We start from the raw sequence: 18,463 nt of genomic DNA, 5'->3' as shown, positions 1-18,463 counted from the left end.
TTGTTCATATATGAGCAAAAATTCATCAAATTATCATAAAATAGTTTGAACTATAAAACAAAGTATTTAAAATTACCAGGAACCTGGAAGAGAACTATCCATTAGGAAATGTGGGAGCTATATCTGGCAGCTAAAGACGTTTGCTATTAAAAATCCTTTCTCGTGATGATATATTATTGAAAGTTTGAATTTAAATGTTCAACTTTGGGGGAAACATTACCTATATCGATCTTAGGGCAGCATGCAACAAAGCTTCGGAGCATTAATAAGAGATATTCGCGAAAAGAAAAGAGAGCTTCTTTGGACTAAATTTTAATTCAATAATTAATTGCTAATACTCTTAGGATTCCGAGGAATATGTTCCATATGTGTCCCAATGCTATCTGCTTCGTATTGTTTCCTTACTCCAATTTATCCAACGATTAATTGTGCAAACGAATAATTTTTATTGATTAAATAGTTGTACATATATGTATGTGATACGCGTTATTAGTTATTATATATTAAGACTGCACGCGAAGAGCCAATGCTACGCTTTGTATTGGGTTGTGTGTGTGTATGTGTAAATTATTAACGAATCAAAATTATTTATTTAACTAGAGCTTGTGGTTGAAGGCAGGGAGGCGAGCAGTTCCTCAATGAAGCTGTCCGGCTGTTCGATAAGTGTGAGAAGTCCTGCAAGAAGAGATAAAAGATGAGCAAAAGAGCAGCAGGCAGGCAGGCATCGAGCATTCGTAAGACTTACCTGCCACATCGCAGAACTCGCCAAACGAAGTGCACGGCAACAGCTCCTCAGTCAGGATGTGTAGTATGCTGTCTGTCGAATTGAGCATACCCTCGTCATTTTTGCGTATGTAATCGAATAGGGATACCGGCCAGGCCTCCTCCTTGGGCATTGTGACAGACTTGAACAGCATATTGTAGATCATATCGATCAGCGCCCACATCATCAGATACGGCTTGTACACACTGTAATCCTTCACCTGTCGATCGGCTGGCGCAAGCAGCGCCTTGCACAGCACCGAGGGGGAGATGTGACGTGCCTGGGCCACGGCCAGCATACGCTTCAGATGCGCCAGCTTGTGCTTGTTCCACAGCTCGCGACTGTGCAGGGTCAGTGCAATGGTGGACATGTACAGCGGTCCATCCACCTCAAAGCCACACTCGAGCCACTTCTCGCTGGGCGGTGCAGTCAGATAGGTGAGCAGCGTCTTGCTGTCCCTGGCCGCAGAGCGCGATGACAGCAGCATGTAGATCGAGTAGAAGAGGAGATAGGGCACAAAGTGCATGTTGGACTGGGGGCCACCGCCGCCGGCATCATCGTGGAAGCTACGCTCCCAGGCGAAGCGCACCAGCAGCAGCTTCAGATCGTGTATGCTGCTCGTGTAGGAGATGTCACAGCGCTGTGTGCTCTCCTGCATATAGCTGCTGTGACGCGTCATCGAAGCGGAGAAGGCAGTCTCCAGCACAGAGGGACCCCAGAGTGGCAGCAGGCCATTGCATCGTGTGTTGGCATTCTGCAGACTAGCCCGTTCCCACTCATCCCTTCCGCGCGTCAAACGTATCGCTGAGGTGTGACAATCCACATGGACCACATTGAAGTGGGTCACCGTCGTATAGCCAATGGTCTTGCGTGACTTTAGCTCGAATTCCTCCACATTGCAGCGCTTGGTGAACGTGTAGATGCCCAGCACCTTCTCCGGCTGACAAGCATAGCCCTCGCGGCAGATGAAGCACGTCAGTCCCGTCTCGTCGCGCAGCTTCTCAATCTTTTGCAGTATCGAACCCTTGGCCGTCACCTGGCCCTTCTCGTTCGTGCGCATACCCAGGGCATCGAGTTGTTTCTCGCGCGTGGCCATGGCCAGACGTTTCTTTTCGGCACGCGTAAAGTCACGCACTTGCTGGACCCTCGCCGCTGTGGCTGCATCGGTGGACAAGGCTTCCAGGAGGTTCTCAGCGAGACTGCCAACATGCTCATCGCTGGACACCTGCTCGAGGCGATGTATAATCGGTATAATGTCCTTGCTGATGGCCACCTGTGTGGCCTCATGATGGTTCGAGAGGCCCGTGAGGAAGCGCAAGATGTACTTGAGACTGGGACGCGAAATGAACTCTTTCAGCTCATCGGAGTCGGTGCGCAGCAGCGTGGGCTTCACGCATGGCGCATGCTCGGTGATGTACGCCAAAGAACGTTCGACAATGCCCAGACTTACGATATAATCCTTGAGCGTGCCGCCAATGCAATTGTGCTCAATCTGATTGGTTAGGACACAGAAGAGCTCCAGCTTGAACTCCTCCTCGGGTGTGCGTTCGTTGTCAAAGCGTTTAAAGTTGAGAGTGTCCTGAAAAGAGCAGGGAAAGGGGATGTAAAAATGGTACAAAGATCTGCCTGTGTGCAACCCACTTTGAAATGCTCACAGAGCAGTGCCATCTTCACTTCATTCCCGTAGACCAGCGCAGCCAGCACACGTATCAGATGACGCAGCACCGATGGATTATTGCGCACATTCGGACAATCGGTGCAGGAGATCAACGCGGAAACATACTCGGGCCCGCCGAATGTCAGCGAGAATTGCAGGAACGAATCGAGCGTATCACTGGCCGCCTTCGAGAGCAACGTTTCCATAATCTCCAGCAGCTGTTCGGTGACTGCCGACTGTATGGAATCATTCTCCGATTGCAGGCACATCTGCAGCACCTTGAGGAGGGTGTTGATGGCACCAATCTCGGGCTGGCACAGCACCTCCTGGCAGCGGCGCACTTTCACGCAGATGAGGAAGAGTTTCAGCAGCACTTGGATGAGTTCACGCTGTCGTGAGATGCGCTGCAGGCTGCCAATCCTGTCCAGCATGACACGCAGGCCATTACAATCGGCTAGGACATTGGCCATGCGGTAGAGCTGCTCCGTGTCCACGGCCTCCTGACTCTTGTTGTTCAGCGTCTCGACAAACTCCTCGGTGGCATCGCCCAGGAGTCCGCGCATGCGATAGACAATCCGCATGGCATCGCGGTCACCGCCCTCGGCCAGCCACACCTTCTTGTACACATCCTTGACGGGCAGATCCAGGCTTATGATTTTGTTATTCACCAGCAGCTCCATGCCATTGTCGTCCTCCAGCAGGGCAATCAGTTCGCAGTCGGTGCAAATTTTGTTCTTTACATCACGCATGAGGGGACCCAGACCCATTTCGCCCGAGGGATAGGGATTGCCGAGCATGCGGCCCTGCAGGAAGTCCTCCTGCTGCGGATCCTTCTCTAGCGTCATGTAGAACTCACTCTCGTCGTGCTCCTCCGGATGAATGATGGAGTACAAACGCTCGAAGATAAACACCGGCGTCTTGATGTCATTCATGCGCGTCTTGTCCACCGTATCGATGAGTATCTCCATAAAGGCACGCGTCTCCTCCTCCGTGCCGCTGGTCATCTCCTCCAACATTTCCAGCATCTTCTCCTGCGCCTCATCAATGTGTCGCGTGCGCTGCACCACCAGACTCCTCAATGCCAAGTAACTCTCCAGCACGGGCCCCAACAGGCGCGTCTTGTACGTTCTGCGTATGTTCGGGCACTCGAGGAAGAGCCACAACAGCTCCACGTACCGCCGCAGCGCATAGCCCAGCGTCAGATCCGAGGACAGCGAATGCTCCTCCATGCAGTGAATTTTGGCTATTTCCGTGGCCAGCAGCGCGGAGATCTTGCCGAGCACACCATTCAGCACGAGATACTGCAGCCAGGGCGACTCTGTGGCAATGCTGCGATACAGCGCCAAGTACTCGGTGCTCGCCTCACCCGCCTCACCCACATGACCGAGGAAGGAGGTGAGCAAATTGAGTGCCTGCTGCTTGCGCTCGTGCGTGCGTGCCAGTGCGCCGAGCAGCGTGCACGCCAGCTGACGGCCAAAGCGCGAGTTCTCGTTGAAGAGCAGCGGCTGTATCCATTCGGCATTGAATACCAGCGGCTTGGTCACCCGCTGCTTGTCCAACACATTCGTGCGCCAGCGTTTGCCATACTTTTCGCTGAGATATGCCGCTCGAGTGGCCTCCTTGGTCTTTGGTGGTGTCTCTGCTGTTGTTTTGCTGCTGCTGCTGCTCTTTGGCTTCACAGCTGTCGCTGCTGCCTCCTGCTGGTGCTGGCTGATGGGCATGCGACTGCTCCAGGCCAAGTACTCGTGATTGCGATCCGAATTGAGCCACGCACGATAGTCGATGGTGTTGCCATCGGGCAGTTTGATGCTGCACAAATCAATGGCAGACACTGTCTTGCCATTGCCGCTGCCCGAGGAGATTGTGGGATTGATCAGACTCTGCAGAATGCGCAGGCAGGGATGCAGCACAGAAGCCACAGGTCCACGGGGTAATCTAAGGGGAAGAAATCTTTCAATTAGCTTGAGGAATCTGTTGGTTTCATCTTCGCCACTCACTTGCAATTGCTGATAAACAGCTCAAAGATCACCTTCAGCTTGTATTCCCAGCAGAAATCATCCTGTCCGAGCAGCACCTCCAGCAGCGTCATCTCCTGATGCACAGCAGCCTCCAGACTAATCAGTGGAATGGCACCCATCAGGGCGCTCTTCACACGCGACGTGACCAGCTGCAGCAAGTGCATGCACGCATCGGGATTGTCCTTGGTCAGCACCACCAGCAGATTGCGCACTTCGTTTTGGATTTGCGGTGTGCCACGACGCAGGTTATGCTCCGCCAGTTCGCTGACCAAACCTTGACTGTAGAGACCCATGCGACAGTCATAATTGTAGGCCATGGCACGCAGCAGCGTAAGGCATTGCTCGGTGGAGGCCAAGGCGCAGCCATAGCAGCGATTCGTTGTGGGAATTTCGGCGCCCAAGGACAACGAGAGATTGCTGGGCGGTAGATCTTGCTGCTGGCGATCATAGGCCACCAGTTCGCTGCAGAGAAATGGAATGTAAGTCAAGGAAAAGAAACGCTTTGCAGCTTCTTTAACTCACCTGCGACACGCCTTCACTTTCTGCACAATCTTGCTGAGTTCCTCGAAGCTGGCGCGTGATTCCACACAATATTTCTGCGCCAGCAGCTGTATGATTTTGTTCACCTGCGACGTGCTGTGCACACTGGCCATATTATCCTCCACGAGACGATCATTGATGCGATGTTCGGCCACCTTTTGAATGAGCAACTCGAGCAGCTGCTTGTTGGCCAACAACTGATGGTAGATGCGATCCGCACGCTCCAGCGAGCTGTGTATCATCGACACGGTCTTGGCACGATCCTCGGCAGACTCGATGGGGTCCACGGCACAGCAGACGCGTGCATACATGCTAAAATCGAACTTGGCATACTTGCAGAAGCCACACGAGTGGCACAGGAAGGGATCCTTTTCGTCATAGTTGATGGCACGACACTTGTGACACTGGAACACATTCTCGCCGCAATTGCCGCACACGCCCGGATACGCTGGCACCGCGGCACTGCAGCGCGGACACTGCAGATTCTCGCTGGAGCCGCTGACCGTTTCGAAGAAGTCGGCAAACTCAATCATCAGATTGCAGGCCGTTATGGGCAAGGGGAAATCAATCTTCAGCTCTGTCTGTCCGGATTGTAGGGAAACAGAGCGCGCCTTGTGCCACAACGCGGGTCGATTCTTGAGCTCAACCACCGCCTGTACACTGCGATTGTTGTAGTACACATTGATGGTGCGCACCATCTTGGTGCGTTTCAGATCCGCAATGCGCACAATCAGCTTGGAGATGGTGTGGCACTGCACCAGCTTGTAGATCATCGTTGTCGTGGTGTATTTCGAGTCCGATTTGACTGACGGCAGCTTGATATTGGCCATCGGCACCTCTGGGTTGTTGCACACCAAACATGGCTCCGATTCCAGATAGTAACCATTCATCTGCAGTATCGACTCCAGTGTGGTGTAGATGGGCGCATTTGGATGCTTGCACAGCAGCTCGTTCTGTGAACGCAGCACTTCCACTGCCCGCGAGACAAACTCTGGCAGTCGCTCGGTTATGCTGCGCGTTGTCAGCGTGAGGTAACCCAAAAGATCCACAAATTGTGCTGTCCGGCGGCCATATGTGGGCACCAGTGGCCACAAATTCCAGAAGATGGTCAACAACTTCTCGCGCTGCCGCTCATTGGCATGCTCAAAAAGACCCGTCATAAAGGAATGCGCCTGCCAGCGCAGCTGACTGATGTTATTCTCCAGCAGAAAGATGCGCACGAAGCGTATGATCAAAGCATCGCAGGCATAGCGAAAGATTTGATGCACAAATGTGCCACACTGTGCTGGATCGAACTTGGAGTAGTAGGCATCGGTATCCTCGCTCTTCTCGCGCTCACTGCGTAGCTTTGCAGACGCTGAGACGACTGCTGGTGGTGCCTGCTGCTGCTGCTGCTGCTTGTTGGCTGGCATATTGCACACAGCTGCCTGCAGGAGTTGTATGATTATCGGCGACACACCATCATCCAGTTGGTAGCAGGCAATCTCCATGAGCATGGCCAAGGCATCTTCGTGCACCACACAAAACTTTTGCCAATTTCCCGTGCGCATTTGACTGATCTCCTGGCAGGTGCGCAGATGCTCTGTCAAGTCCACCAACGAGTCATAGCTGAGCAGAGGCGGATTGGCATTGTACGGCGCACCAGTCTGTGGAGAAAAGAGAAGAGAATTTAGCTCCATTGGTGGTGCTGCAAAGTGTTCCTCCACTCACCTTACTGCTCACAATATTGCACACACGTTTTACCACACGGAAATGCGCATCCAGCGAGTGTCCATCGCGATACATGCGGAACTTCTCTTTGCTGCCGCAAATGTACATCAGCAGCTTGCGCACTTGCCGCCGCAGCAGCGTGTTCAGATTGAGCATCATATATTCGCACAGCGTAAAGGTCATGGCCTCACAGAAGCTGCTGTCATAGTTGTCCGGATGTGCGCTGCTCAGACGCAATATCTGATACGGCAGCCGCACAATAATCTCCGTCAGCAGCCCGTCGTACGACTCAAAGATGTCGGGATAATTCTTCAGATAGTTCTGCGGTATGAGTATGGATATATCCGGTTTGGGGCCATGCTTGATGGGTTTGAGCAGCTGCACGCCTGGGCCAGAGGTGGCTCCACCGCTGCTGGCGGTAGGTGCCGCTGCTTGGCCTGCCGCATAGGGATCTCCGAGCACGTTCTTCCAGTGCACCAGCAGCGTATTGAGTGCCTCCAAAGCATAGATAAAAGCGCCACTCTTGCTGAGCACATTCGCCGTGGTGCTGGCCACAAATGAGCTGTTATCCTTGAACTGATGCGGCGGGGATGTGGTGCCCGTTTGCTTCGACTTGGTCTTGCCCATCATCACACCAAAGAGCGCGAGCAGAGCGAGACGCACTTCATTTAAGGGACATTTGGTCTCCATCTGCAAGTGTATAAAGTTTAAATAGAGTTTTCTGTGTGTATTCTTGTTTAATCCCTACCCTGGAGGCCGCTCCACGTTTGCCTATTTCCACATACTCCACCAAGGCTTGCAGCAGCTCCTGCAGCACCTGTTGATCCCGCTCATTGTTGCCATTTAGATCTGTCGTCAGCATGTGTATGACCTGTATGAGCGGTATAGCCTGCAGCCCATTGCACAGATCAAACGTGTCCAAATGTTGGATAATGCTCTCCAGCACAGCAATTCTACGGAGGGGAATTTAGAGGGGACTAATGACTCCTTGCTCTGATCTCACACTCACCTTAGGTCATGCAGCTTCTGCAGCTTTTCATCTTCATTTATCTCGTTGTGGTCTTCGGTGCTGCTCATTGCACTCAAGCCACTGCCTCCTGCTGGTGCACCTGAGGCAGTGCCACTGGGTCCTGGCTGCTCGTCACCCTGTTCGCCATCCTTGACCGAACTGCAACTCTGTCGCGGTGGCGTTGTATTCGGATGATCACCAAAGTTACTGCTGCGTGCCGATGTGCCGCCAATGCTCTCCACACCACTGCCACCGCTCTCGGAGCCGCCACTGCCTGCCGGTTCGGCGGGTGAGGTGCGCAGCGTGGAGCCATCGGTGGCCACATTGGAGCCCTCGTCATCGGAGCCACCCGCCGAGACAGAGACCGAAGCACTGGCCGCTGCCGCATTGGCTGCCGCCTGTCGTATGCCTTGGATATTGGCCAATCCCTGCTGCAGCGACTGCAGCGCATTGGCATCCGCACCGCCATGCTGTTGGAGGCTCAAGGCAATGGCTATGTCCATGATGGCCTCATCGTCGGCATCCTCGGGCAGACCCAGCAGGCGGGGGAAGCCACCGCCCATGAACGCCTCCAGATTAAGGAGCTGCTGGTTCGGCTGTCCCTGTCCGGGCACGCCTCCCTCCACAGCCTCAAGCAGCACGGCTGCGGCGTTGTCTTGATCTTGTGCTGCAGCCGCTGCTGCTGCTCCTGCTGCTGCCTCCTCGATGATGTCATTCGCAGCCGACACAGCCACCGCCTGTAGGGCCTGCATTTGTGGTGTGGGCGTGGAGCAGGCTGGTGGCGTTATGACCGTCGCTATGGCCGCAGCCTTGCGTCGTTTCAAGCGTGGACTGAGGAGCAGTATCAGCGCCTCCTTGGCACTGTGACTGATCACGGTGGCATCGTGCTTGAGCAGATCAATAAAGTATTGGGTCATGCGACCCACTTGGCCGGGATCGGCCAGCGCAAAGCCATACATAATCTCCACCAAACAGTGAACAATCGTTTCCGGCTGGCACAGCCCGCGGCGCACAATATTTGCAGGCTCATCGAGATCCGGGGTGATCTTGTGCAGCTCCAGGACTATGCCCATCAGAGCTGGCACCAAATCGTAGCTGTTCTCCTGGCAGATCTTGGCCAGTGACTGCGGCCGTGAGTTGGCCACGCCGCGTACCAGCAATATCAGACGATAGAATGCCTCTGGGTCGATTTCTTGCAAGGATTCCAGCTGCTGCAGCTTCGGTTGCATGGCCTGCAGCTCGCCGTGCACAAAGTGCAGGATGACGCCGTCCTTGAAGCTGTGATATGTCGCCCGACTGCCATAGAGCGTGGCCAGCACATAGCGTGCTTGGGTTTGCACGGGATTCGGTGTGGGCAGCAGCAGCAATCCACTCGCTGTCTTCACGACCTTCGAGCGTAGAGGTGCAGCCACCGCGTTGCCACCCAGCAGATGCAGCGCACAGTCGAGGACCTCCAGCAGATGGTTAACCATGCGATCCAGCTGAGTGATGCAATTGAAGCCCTCGCCAAAGTTGGCAGCGGCACTCTGCTGTGTGGCCGTGACGGGTGTGGGCCCCGAGCTGGGCGCTTGAACCTCTTCGCTGTCATCGGGCCAACCCACAAGCTCCTTGGACTTGCCATAGACCTCGATGGAGTCGAGCAGCGTGACATGTTCGGGGTCCTGCGACTTGGCAAACATCACCTTGAGCATCTTGTCCGATTGGAACATTTCCTCGCGCGTCAGGGGTATGTCAAACCAGCGCGCCTTCCGCATCGTTGTGGGTATCGTACGTCCGAGTATCGTCACCGAAGCGGGTGCCCTTTGTATGTCCTGTGTGCCGAGCATGACACGGAATCCCACCATAACCACATTTGGATCGTTGTTGATCACTTCCAGCGTGAAACCCGTGGACTTGGTGCTGGCCACAAACATGCCGGTGGAGAAGAGACGCGTCTTGAGCTTCTGCTTGCTGTAGATCTGCAGGAGATCGTTGCCACCAAACTCCACATCGGCCAGCATGTTGCAGTGCTCAAAGAAATCAATGGGGAAGATGGGTTGCCCACCGGCCGTCAGTTGCTTCTGCTGCTGATGGCTGCCATTGGACTTGCGATGATGCAGCAGCTTGCCAGAGCTGCCTCCCGATTTGCTCTTCGCCTGCTGGCTATTGCCATTCTTTGCCAGCAGCGTGGAGCTGTACAATTGATTGCCAAATGGCTGGACCTGCGGTGACAGCCAGAAACTCGTGTGCTCTGGCTGTGCTGAGAAGATTCTCAAGCTGCCATCCTCGCAGAGCAGCAGCAGCGTGGTCTTCTCCGTGCCTGCCACACTGTGGCGTATGCCCACCACATCCATTATGCGTGACTTGGCCGACTGTGCCTTGATCTCCTGCATGAAGATGCGTTCGGGTGTTATCATCAATATGACTGGATTGTTGGATGTGTTCATGCTGGCATAAATCAAGCCCGGATGTCCTGCCACCTCTGTCCAACCCACCAGCGATTGTAGCGGCACCTTCGACGTGGATGATGATTTGCTCGTCACGGTGGCCACTGTGTTGTTTATGTCCAAGTGGTAGATGCCCTTGACACCCTCATTGACATTTGTGAGAGGCGAACAGAAGCTCCTGCCCGAGGTGTAGCTGTAGAAGAGCAATTGCAGCGTGTGTGAGTAATAAATGGACACGCCACCGCCGCACACTTGACCATTGATATCCTTGATATGCTGATGGCTCAACTCGAGCGTATTTGTCACATAAAAGTCCCCGTGCACGGCCAGACTCTGCTGGTCCAACTGCTGCGTGTAGATGTAGCCGGAGCTGGTAAAGCTGAGCATGAAGTAGCTGCCGCTGCCATCTTGCTGGTGGTACATGAACGTGCAGTCCTTGATCTTGCCCACAGCCACCAGATAGTAGTACTTTGGACTGATTGTATCCACTGCCAGATCATAGATCTTCACATAATCCGTGGTGACAATGGCCAGCAGTGTCTGTGAGCCCGGCAGCCACATGGCCTTCTTCAGGAAATTGCCATTCTCCAGCTGTGGCGTGATGACAATGTGCTCGTTGGTGCTGCCGCTGCTCGAAAAGGTTAGTACATGGCATTCCTTCAGCCCGCACACAGCCAGGCAATCTTCATTGCACGGATTGGCAGCCAGCGAGAGCACAGTGCAGGCAATGGGCGCAGAACTGAGCTGAGTGAGAGTCAGCTTCCGCTTGGAGGCATCGGCCTGCTTGAGCAGCGCTGAGAGCTGCAATATGGTGACCTTTCCCTTCTCATGCGACACGGCCAACTGCTGCCGGCGTCCGTGCGGCGAGGAGAGGCAACAAAAGGCCACGCGACGTATCGTGCCGGAGGTCAACAGATGCTTAATAGTCTGCCCCTGATCGCCCGAGTAATTCATTCGCACATTCTCGAACGCTCCCTCCTGGGAGCCCAGTGTGGCGAACATCAGTTGATCCGTGATCTGGAAACTCTGCTCCAGCTGGTGCAGTCGCTCCAAGGCGGCTGTGGCACGCCTGTGGCAGCCCACAATCGAGTAGAGCGTGCAGTTCTCCCTGATGGATGGCATCAGCACATCAAAGTACTCCAGTATGCAGCGCACCACCAGCATCCACTGCTCCTGATGCTGCAATGTCTCACGATAGGGTTCGAGGAGTTTGCCCAGCAGCTGGATCCGCTCACTGCTGATGGAGTCCTTGCGTGTGGACGGTCCCTGCGGCTGCAACTGTCCTGCTGCTGCTCCTGCGTTGCTTCGCTTCTTGCCCGCCAGCAGACTCATGTGCGAGGGCAAGTAGCTGCAGCTGCTGCCACCACCGGCTCCCACTGTGTCACGCGCCTCGCCCGAGCCCAATCTGCGACTCAGCGCCTGACAGGAGCCATCCTCTTTGGCACCGCAGTCGCAGAAGAAATTGCCATACTTGGCATAGCTCACATCATGCCCCTTGTGGCAGACGCGGGCACACACCGAGCACACACCCACCGTGTTGATCATGTTGCAGGTGTGGCAGTGGTACCAGTGCTGATTCATAAACTCCTTTTGGGTCTGCGAGAATGTGCAGAGCTTGTTGTTCAGCGTATCCTCATCGGAGTCATCCAGCAGCGAGTCTTGCTCCTCCTCGGCCAACTCATCGTACAGATCGTCAATGTCCGTTTGCAGCTCATCATCCCAGGGCGGCATATGCTGGCGACTGCCGCGGTAGCCAATGCTCTGCAACAGTTCGCTGAGATAGCGCAGCAGTGCGCTCACGTTCTCCGCATGCCGCAGATGCTTGTCGGGCAGCTGCAACTTGGCCAGTTCCAGCCAGAGCAGTGTCGTATTGAACAGCGCCACATGTCCGCGTGCCGGTGAGGCATCTGCCAGGGTAATCATTATCTGCAGCACATCCGCAAAGTCACAGCCATCGTGGGGCGGACTGATCAGCGTCTGTCCCAGCTGCAGCAGCGCCTGGAAGAGTGGCGCAGCTATGGGTCCTGCCTTGTTCTGATCCCTCACCAGATACTTGATGATGGACAGCAGCAGTCCGCCATTGCGTTCGTTTTGTCTTTGCTCGCCGCCTTCGCTGTGATCGCAGGCCTGAGAGGATTCCTCTGAGGGATTTGGCTGCGCTGCCTGCCAAAGGCTGAGGATTTGCGAGGTGTTGGGTGCTGCGCCCGCTGCCGTTGCTGCTGCCCCACAATCATAGTCAATGTCCATGGCATCCAGCTGATCGGAGATGCTCGGCATAGCCGACACAGTGGCCATGTTGGTGGGTGTCTGGGCATTGCTGCTGGAGCTGCTCGAAGGCTGCATGATGCTCGTGAGCAGCCTGCATGTGGGATCCATTGTCTCGCTGCTGCTCACATCTCCACCAGTCACATTTGGGCCGTAGATAATGTGGGCCAGCCACAGCTTCAATCGTGCCACATCCACGCTGGACAAATCGCCAAAACAATCCACCAAATCCTCATGCTGGAACTGCGAGTCCGCTTGGGTGGATTGCTCAAACAAACGCTCGACAAACTGCAACATTTTGCGTGCATAGCTGAGCGGCAGAGTGGTGCCAGTGAAGGACAACAGCAGCGTGGTCAAACTTCCAGTGCGCTGATCATGGAAGAACTGTCGCATGGCCTGCACCGATGTGGGTTTATCCAGCATCTTGATGAACGTTTTCAGCACCGCAAACAGCATGGATTCATTGAACAACGCTCGCTCCTGATCCAACGGGGTGCCTCCAGCCGCTGGCAGTCGCAATTCTGCGGCAAATTCAATCAACATGCGATAGCAGTAGCCAATCATGTGCTCATACAGCAGCAGCTTCTGCGCCTCCAGGGTCAAACCACTGAGGATTTCCCTCAGACACTGTTCGCTCTGTCCTTGGAGATAATCCGTGCGCATGTCCAGCATGGAGGCAATTAGCAGTGGCTTCAGCTGGGCATCCATTTCGCAGCAATTGGAGGCATACGGCAGCAGGTATTCCATCAAATGTAGTATCGTCTTCAGGCAATGTTTGAGCGTATGCAGCGTGGAGTAAGCCACACCGCCGCTGCCTCTGGTCAGCTCTGTAATGTGCGCATCAATCACATTCAGGGTGTATGGCTCCACGGGATGTTGTTTCCCATCGAAGGCCGCATCATTGACCATCAAACACTTGGGCCATTCATTGGCAATCAGTTGCTTATCCTCATTCGGCAGCAGCTTGAGGAATGCCGCATGCAGCTCCAGCATTATGGCTGGCTTATCGCTCACAATGGGCACAATCAGATTGAGGACATGCTCCGGTGTGGTGCTCGACAGCTGCTTCAGCATTTGCTCACGCACAATGTCCGAGAGGTAGCGATACGAATCCATTAGCTTGATCAGCAGCTCATTGATCATTTGATTGCGTTCCAGCGTTTCCGTGGACAGCCCCGGCTCATCCTCCTGCTTGGATTGCTCCTCATCGATTGACTCATTGGAGGAGTACACCTCGGGATGATCATGATCTGCGGCATTGCCAACATTGCCACTGGATGCTGCACTGTTGCTCGATAAACGCTCACTGGCGCTGCTATCCTCACAGTCCTTGCGCTGCAGCTTTAAGCCTTCCTTTTCGGCCCAGGCCACGGCCTGCATGTGGGCCACCAAAGCATCAAAGAGGATGAGTTCCGAGAGGCGTGGTATGCCTAGAGAAAAGAGAGGGAGATTATTAATAGTAATAAAAGCAAATGCATGTCTTGTGCATGATTTGTATTTGTATTTTTTTTGCCATAAATTGCATTTCCTACTCACCTTTATTGCTCATCTGCTGATTGAAAGCCTCCACACCGAGTATGGTCTGCTTCAAATTGTATCGTATATCGGCGGTGGTGTCACCCACTTGGGTAAACAACGACTCCGCGTATTGGGTGTACATGCCCTGCTTGATCAGACTGCTGACAATCAAGTAATGTGATGTGCTCAGCGGCATACGTGTGCTCCACACCAGCGAATGCAAATTGGGTGCACGCTCAATGCGCAGCGCTTCCACGTGAGAGGTGGACGGAGGCAGACCCAGCAGCAGTTTCCAGGTGTTGGTGAAGCAATATTGCATGGCGCACAGATTGTGCATGCTGCTGCTGTCGTTGCTATCCTTTTTGGCAAACGAGGACATGTCTGCAATGTTCAGTATGTCCACAAGGGCATCCACCAGCAGCGGATACTTGAGTTTGTCCGGTGTGCAGAGTATGAAATTCCAGGCAAGGCCATCCAATTTGAATTCGCTCTCCCAATAGGCCTTTTCGGGTTCCTTGAGCACGAGACTGTAAAATGTGGGACGAATATCTGCAAAGAGACAATCCATAAGATATACTAGAAAGCTCCGAGTCTCGGATAACTAGACTTACTCGATCCATATTCCCCTGCAGACTTGCGGAACTTCTCTTCAATATCCTGACGGCAATAGGAGTTCAGTTTGGCGCGACTGTTGATCAAATCGGAGACCTTTTGCGTCTCGGGCATGCTGCTCACACTGAACAATATCCAACGCACTTGATCCAACAGCTCGGGCGGTGCCTGATACAAATGCTTCATCAGATACTCCAGAAAGACGAGCAAGCGCGACAGCAACATCATTTGGCTGTTGCGCACAATGCGCTCGGCACTGATGCCCCGACAAACCTCGGCACAGCGGATCACCCCACCAGCTGTGAGCAGCAGGATGGATTTCTTTTGCATGAGATTCAGCGAGTGGAACAGAAAGAGCAGCAGCTGGGCATGCTCAATGTTGATGTCCTCGTAGTCCGAGTCAGCGGCAGAGGTGGAGGAGCAAACGCCCTCAACCAGCGTGTTGATTAGGCGATGCCACACGGACAAACAGGCGGCCTCCTTCTCCTGTATGGGCTTCAGAAGGAGTATCTGCACGAGCACCGACAATGTGCTGGGATAGACCTGCAGTGGCCAAGTGTTCGTATCCGTGGACCATGGTGAGATGGCCAAATGTTGCAACAGATTCGATTGGAGCTGCTCGGACAGCAGTCCCGTGGAGATCAGATTGTGTATGTAACGTCCAGCAGCGCCGGAGAAGCGTATCATCGATGCCTGCCACTTGGCCGAGCAGCCAGACGCTCCAGCTCCACCTGCAACCACAGCCACTGCTGTGCTTGGTGGCGACTGCTGTTCGCTGTCGCTGCGCATCACATCGCGATCAAAGTCCTTGATTATGTTGGCCATCAGCAGCATTTGCTGATCGCTGACACCCGCCTTGACATAGCGCTGCATGTAGGCATGGCGATTGGCCAGAAATTGATCGAGGAAGCAAAAGATATCCGCCGAGAGCTCCAGATACTCGTGTGGCTCATCTAGCTTGGGCACCAAGGCGCTCTTCTGCTCTCCGCTGCGCTCCTGCGACGAGGTGTTTGCATTGTCGTCGTGCGTTTCGGGCGAGAGAGTTTCCTTGAACCAATGCCCCAGATAACTTTCGCTGTCATCTTCCTCCGAGTTGTCCGAATAGGACATGGACTCATTCAGGCATGTCGTTGAGTCCGAGTAGCTTATGGGATCACATTCGGTGCGGTCTTTGGTCGAGGCACGCTTCAGTGTGCACGCCTTGCGGTATGCCACGGTGGCCAGGAAAGTGAACAACTGATGCAGCGTGGCCGTGTTTAGAACACGGACAATCCGCTCCAGTGATGTGTAGTTTTGCAGGATATCAAATTGCGCTGGCTCCGGTAGCGTTTCGGGATCGGTGACGCTGCTCTGTCCGCAGGCAGATTCAATCTTCAGATCCTCAATCAGTTCGGACAGCAACTTAATGCTGTGATTCGCTATGGCGGCATTCAGCTCCCCAAAGCCCTGTTGCACTTTGAACAGATTCACTCTGGCTATTGGTGTGCTTGGAGCTGTTGCAGTCTCTGTTTTGGCTGCCACTTTTGTGGCTGCTGCTGCCGCCGCTGCTTTAGCTGCCGTCTCTGCCGAGGCACTGCCACTGGCACCCATTGCTCCCTGGATGCCGCTGATGAGCAGCCAGCTGCCATAGCACAAATGATTCTGATAGATGTACATTCGTGCCGAAGATTTGAACATCTCGCCAATGCTCGAATAGATTTCCAAGGCTTTGTTTACAATGCCGCTGGCCTGCTCCTCAAATTCATCGTGATCCTTGCTGGTCTGCACACTGGACAAGCCGCCACCGCTGCCCTGACTGGTCGATGCAGCAGCCGTCTGCTGCTGTTGTTGCTGCTTCTGTGAGCTGCTGGCCTGTCCCATGCTCAGCACACTGGTGGCTATCGATGTGAGCACCGCATTGTACAATGCCGAGATGCCGCACATGGATAGCTTCTCGATACGGCTTGGTGTCAGTGGCTGCATGACAATCAGGGCATACGCCTGGCCCACAATCGAGAGATCTGTGAGCATGTGATTCATCGATGACTTCACTGTGGTGGCCTCTGCCTGCGTGAGTGGCAGATAGAGCGGTTTCCCTGCATTTATCGTCTCCATGTACTTCATGCGATAGCGACTGAGTATGGGCAGACCCACGCAGATATCCAGCAGTGTATCGACGCCATTTGCCTCCTGGAATACCTCCACATTGGCTGCCAAAAGTTGCTCCTACCAAAAGAAATACAATTGAATTGGAAATTCGTTTAGGGAAATCAATTTCTTACAGTGCAATCGGTGATCTCCTCGCTGAGGGGCACCCAGGTCATCTTGCCCGGCTCTAGAGGTGCCAGCAGCTGCTGAAGGATCACCGATGAGAGGTCCGAGCGCGATCGCTTAATCTCCAATTTGGGCGAATCTTTATCGTTGCTTCCGCCAGCAGCAGCACCTCCTGTGGTGCTGCCTCCAATTGACATAATACTCTTATTGGATGATTCCGGATGCTTGGAGCTCTTCACCACACCGGCCACGGCACTGTAATCGAATTGTCCAACAGCCGTGGAGGCATTCTCCCTGCCCTCGCAGAGCATTTTGAGGGCGGCCAATAGCCATTTCGATTCATAGACCGTCACTTTGGGCAGGCGGAAGAGTATGAAGCGTATGAGCACAGCCGTCGCATCGTGCAACTGGCAAATCTGTGTTTGGCAAACTAAAAGAAAAAAAACAAATTATTGAGATATATTTACAATGTTTATAAAGTAAGCTGAAGACAAATTGATACCCCTTAAAAGAAGAATGAGGGAGACAAAGGGATGGACGCGCGCCAATGCTTATATACCGTATTCTTCCAACGGTAAAAGCACAAAATACCCATACAAGTGCTGGCATGTGTGTGTGAGGCACCCATCAAAGAATTGCATTTCATTGCGAAAATAAAAGTATTCCACTCTGCTTTGTTGTTCGTTGGTTTTTTTTTGTTTGGTGAAAAATCATTGGGAATGTCGGAGGCGGCGGGGTGATTCGGTAGGGTAAGAAACTTACTTGATTTGATTTGCATAAGCTTGTCCGCCGCCAGTGCCGCAAAGGCCGTGTAAAATTGCACGAAGCTACTTTCATCGTCGAAGAACTCATGTTCGCTGCATAAAAAGACACGCAAGAGAGCATTTAAAACTGTTTAAATTGTTACAAGTATAACGGCGGCGGCCATATTTAATTTTGCAAGTCACTTTTTTCGCACTTGCAGCAGTCTCATTTTCTTTGCTGCGCCATTCAGGCAGCACGAAAAAAGGCTTTTCGGGCTCTAGTCTGTCGAGTACTCACCATCTGGTTATTGCTTTTAGCAGATTAACCACTTCGTTTTTGTTTAGAGCACCCGTGCGGCTTAAAAGCAGAGCTTTTAATACGGAATTCCAATCCGTTCCACCGCTGTGGGACGACATTTTTCGTTTCGTATTAATAAAATTATATGCGAAAACTCTAGGCCGACTTGTATAGCTTAGCGATGTGAATTGTGGTGTTATCAAACTATCGATTTACAGAGTTGGCTGACAAAATATGCGTGGGTGATATTCTTTTTGAGTGGAGAGAACAGAGATATTTTTGTTTGGAATATTGCTACTCATCAGAATTCGAATCAATTTGAAACTATTTACCTATTGTTTTGATAATGTTTGATAATGTCAGTATTGAAATACATTATAACATATATCGGTACTTTTGTGCGATACAGACAGTGTTGCCAATTTAGCTATTTACCCCTTAGATCTAGAGTTCTGCTGTATTGTAAATCTAGCATTAATGAAAAACAGAGCGATTTGCAAGCACATGCCAAAATAACCAAACATACATAAGTCTTCGTCATCTGCTTTTGCAAAAACGAACAAAATACTGTTTCAATACTCCAGCTTTTTTTGGCTGTCATCAAAATTGTCTGGCTATTCCTAGCTTTTTTCAAAGGAAAGTTTAGCTTTT

General features: G+C 52.9%; 1 protein-coding gene across 2 annotated transcripts; it reads right to left on the bottom strand.

The window, feature by feature from the left end:
- Positions 1 to 422: 422 nt before the first annotated feature.
- LOC117901947 (protein purity of essence) lies at positions 423 to 18,007 on the bottom strand. Of its 2 annotated transcripts, XM_034812919.1 has the most exons (13): positions 17,813 to 18,000; positions 17,534 to 17,628; positions 16,780 to 17,201; positions 14,518 to 16,723; positions 13,925 to 14,455; positions 7,698 to 13,818; positions 7,437 to 7,641; positions 6,689 to 7,378; positions 4,961 to 6,624; positions 4,418 to 4,900; positions 2,405 to 4,355; positions 746 to 2,342; positions 423 to 675 (listed from the first exon to the last, which is right to left on the bottom strand). In XM_034812919.1, the coding sequence occupies exons 1-13, from the start codon at positions 17,929 to 17,931 to the stop codon at positions 593 to 595; spliced, it is 16,167 nt and encodes a 5,388-aa protein (XP_034668810.1). In that variant the 5' UTR covers positions 17,932 to 18,000; the 3' UTR covers positions 423 to 592. The 2 variants fall into 2 exon arrangements, with proteins under 2 accessions (XP_034668810.1, XP_034668811.1); XM_034812920.1 differs by lacking the exons at positions 423 to 675; positions 746 to 2,342; positions 2,405 to 4,355; ... (1 more) ...; positions 6,689 to 7,378; positions 7,437 to 7,641 and having other exon boundaries at positions 6,180 to 6,375; positions 7,813 to 13,818; positions 17,813 to 18,007.
- Positions 18,008 to 18,463: the final 456 nt, after the last annotated feature.

Source organism: Drosophila subobscura, chromosome U (assembly GCF_008121235.1).
Source record: "Drosophila subobscura isolate 14011-0131.10 chromosome U, UCBerk_Dsub_1.0, whole genome shotgun sequence".
Lineage (NCBI taxonomy): Eukaryota > Metazoa > Arthropoda > Insecta > Diptera > Drosophilidae > Drosophila > Drosophila subobscura.
This window is presented reverse-complemented; position numbering and strand designations above follow the sequence as displayed.

Excerpts from the sequence above, each read along its gene's own strand:
- LOC117901947 (XM_034812919.1), bottom strand. The coding sequence starts at position 17,931 with ATGTCGTCCCACAGCGGTGGAACGGATTGGAATTCCGTATTAAAAGCT. Across the intron at positions 13,819-13,924 it reads TCAGCAGATGAGCAATAAAG|GCATACCACGCCTCTCGGAA; the intron begins GTGAGTAGGAAA and ends TCTTTTCTCTAG. Across the intron at positions 7,642-7,697 it reads CAGAAGCTGCATGACCTAAG|AATTGCTGTGCTGGAGAGCA; the intron begins GTGAGTGTGAGA and ends TCCCCTCCGTAG.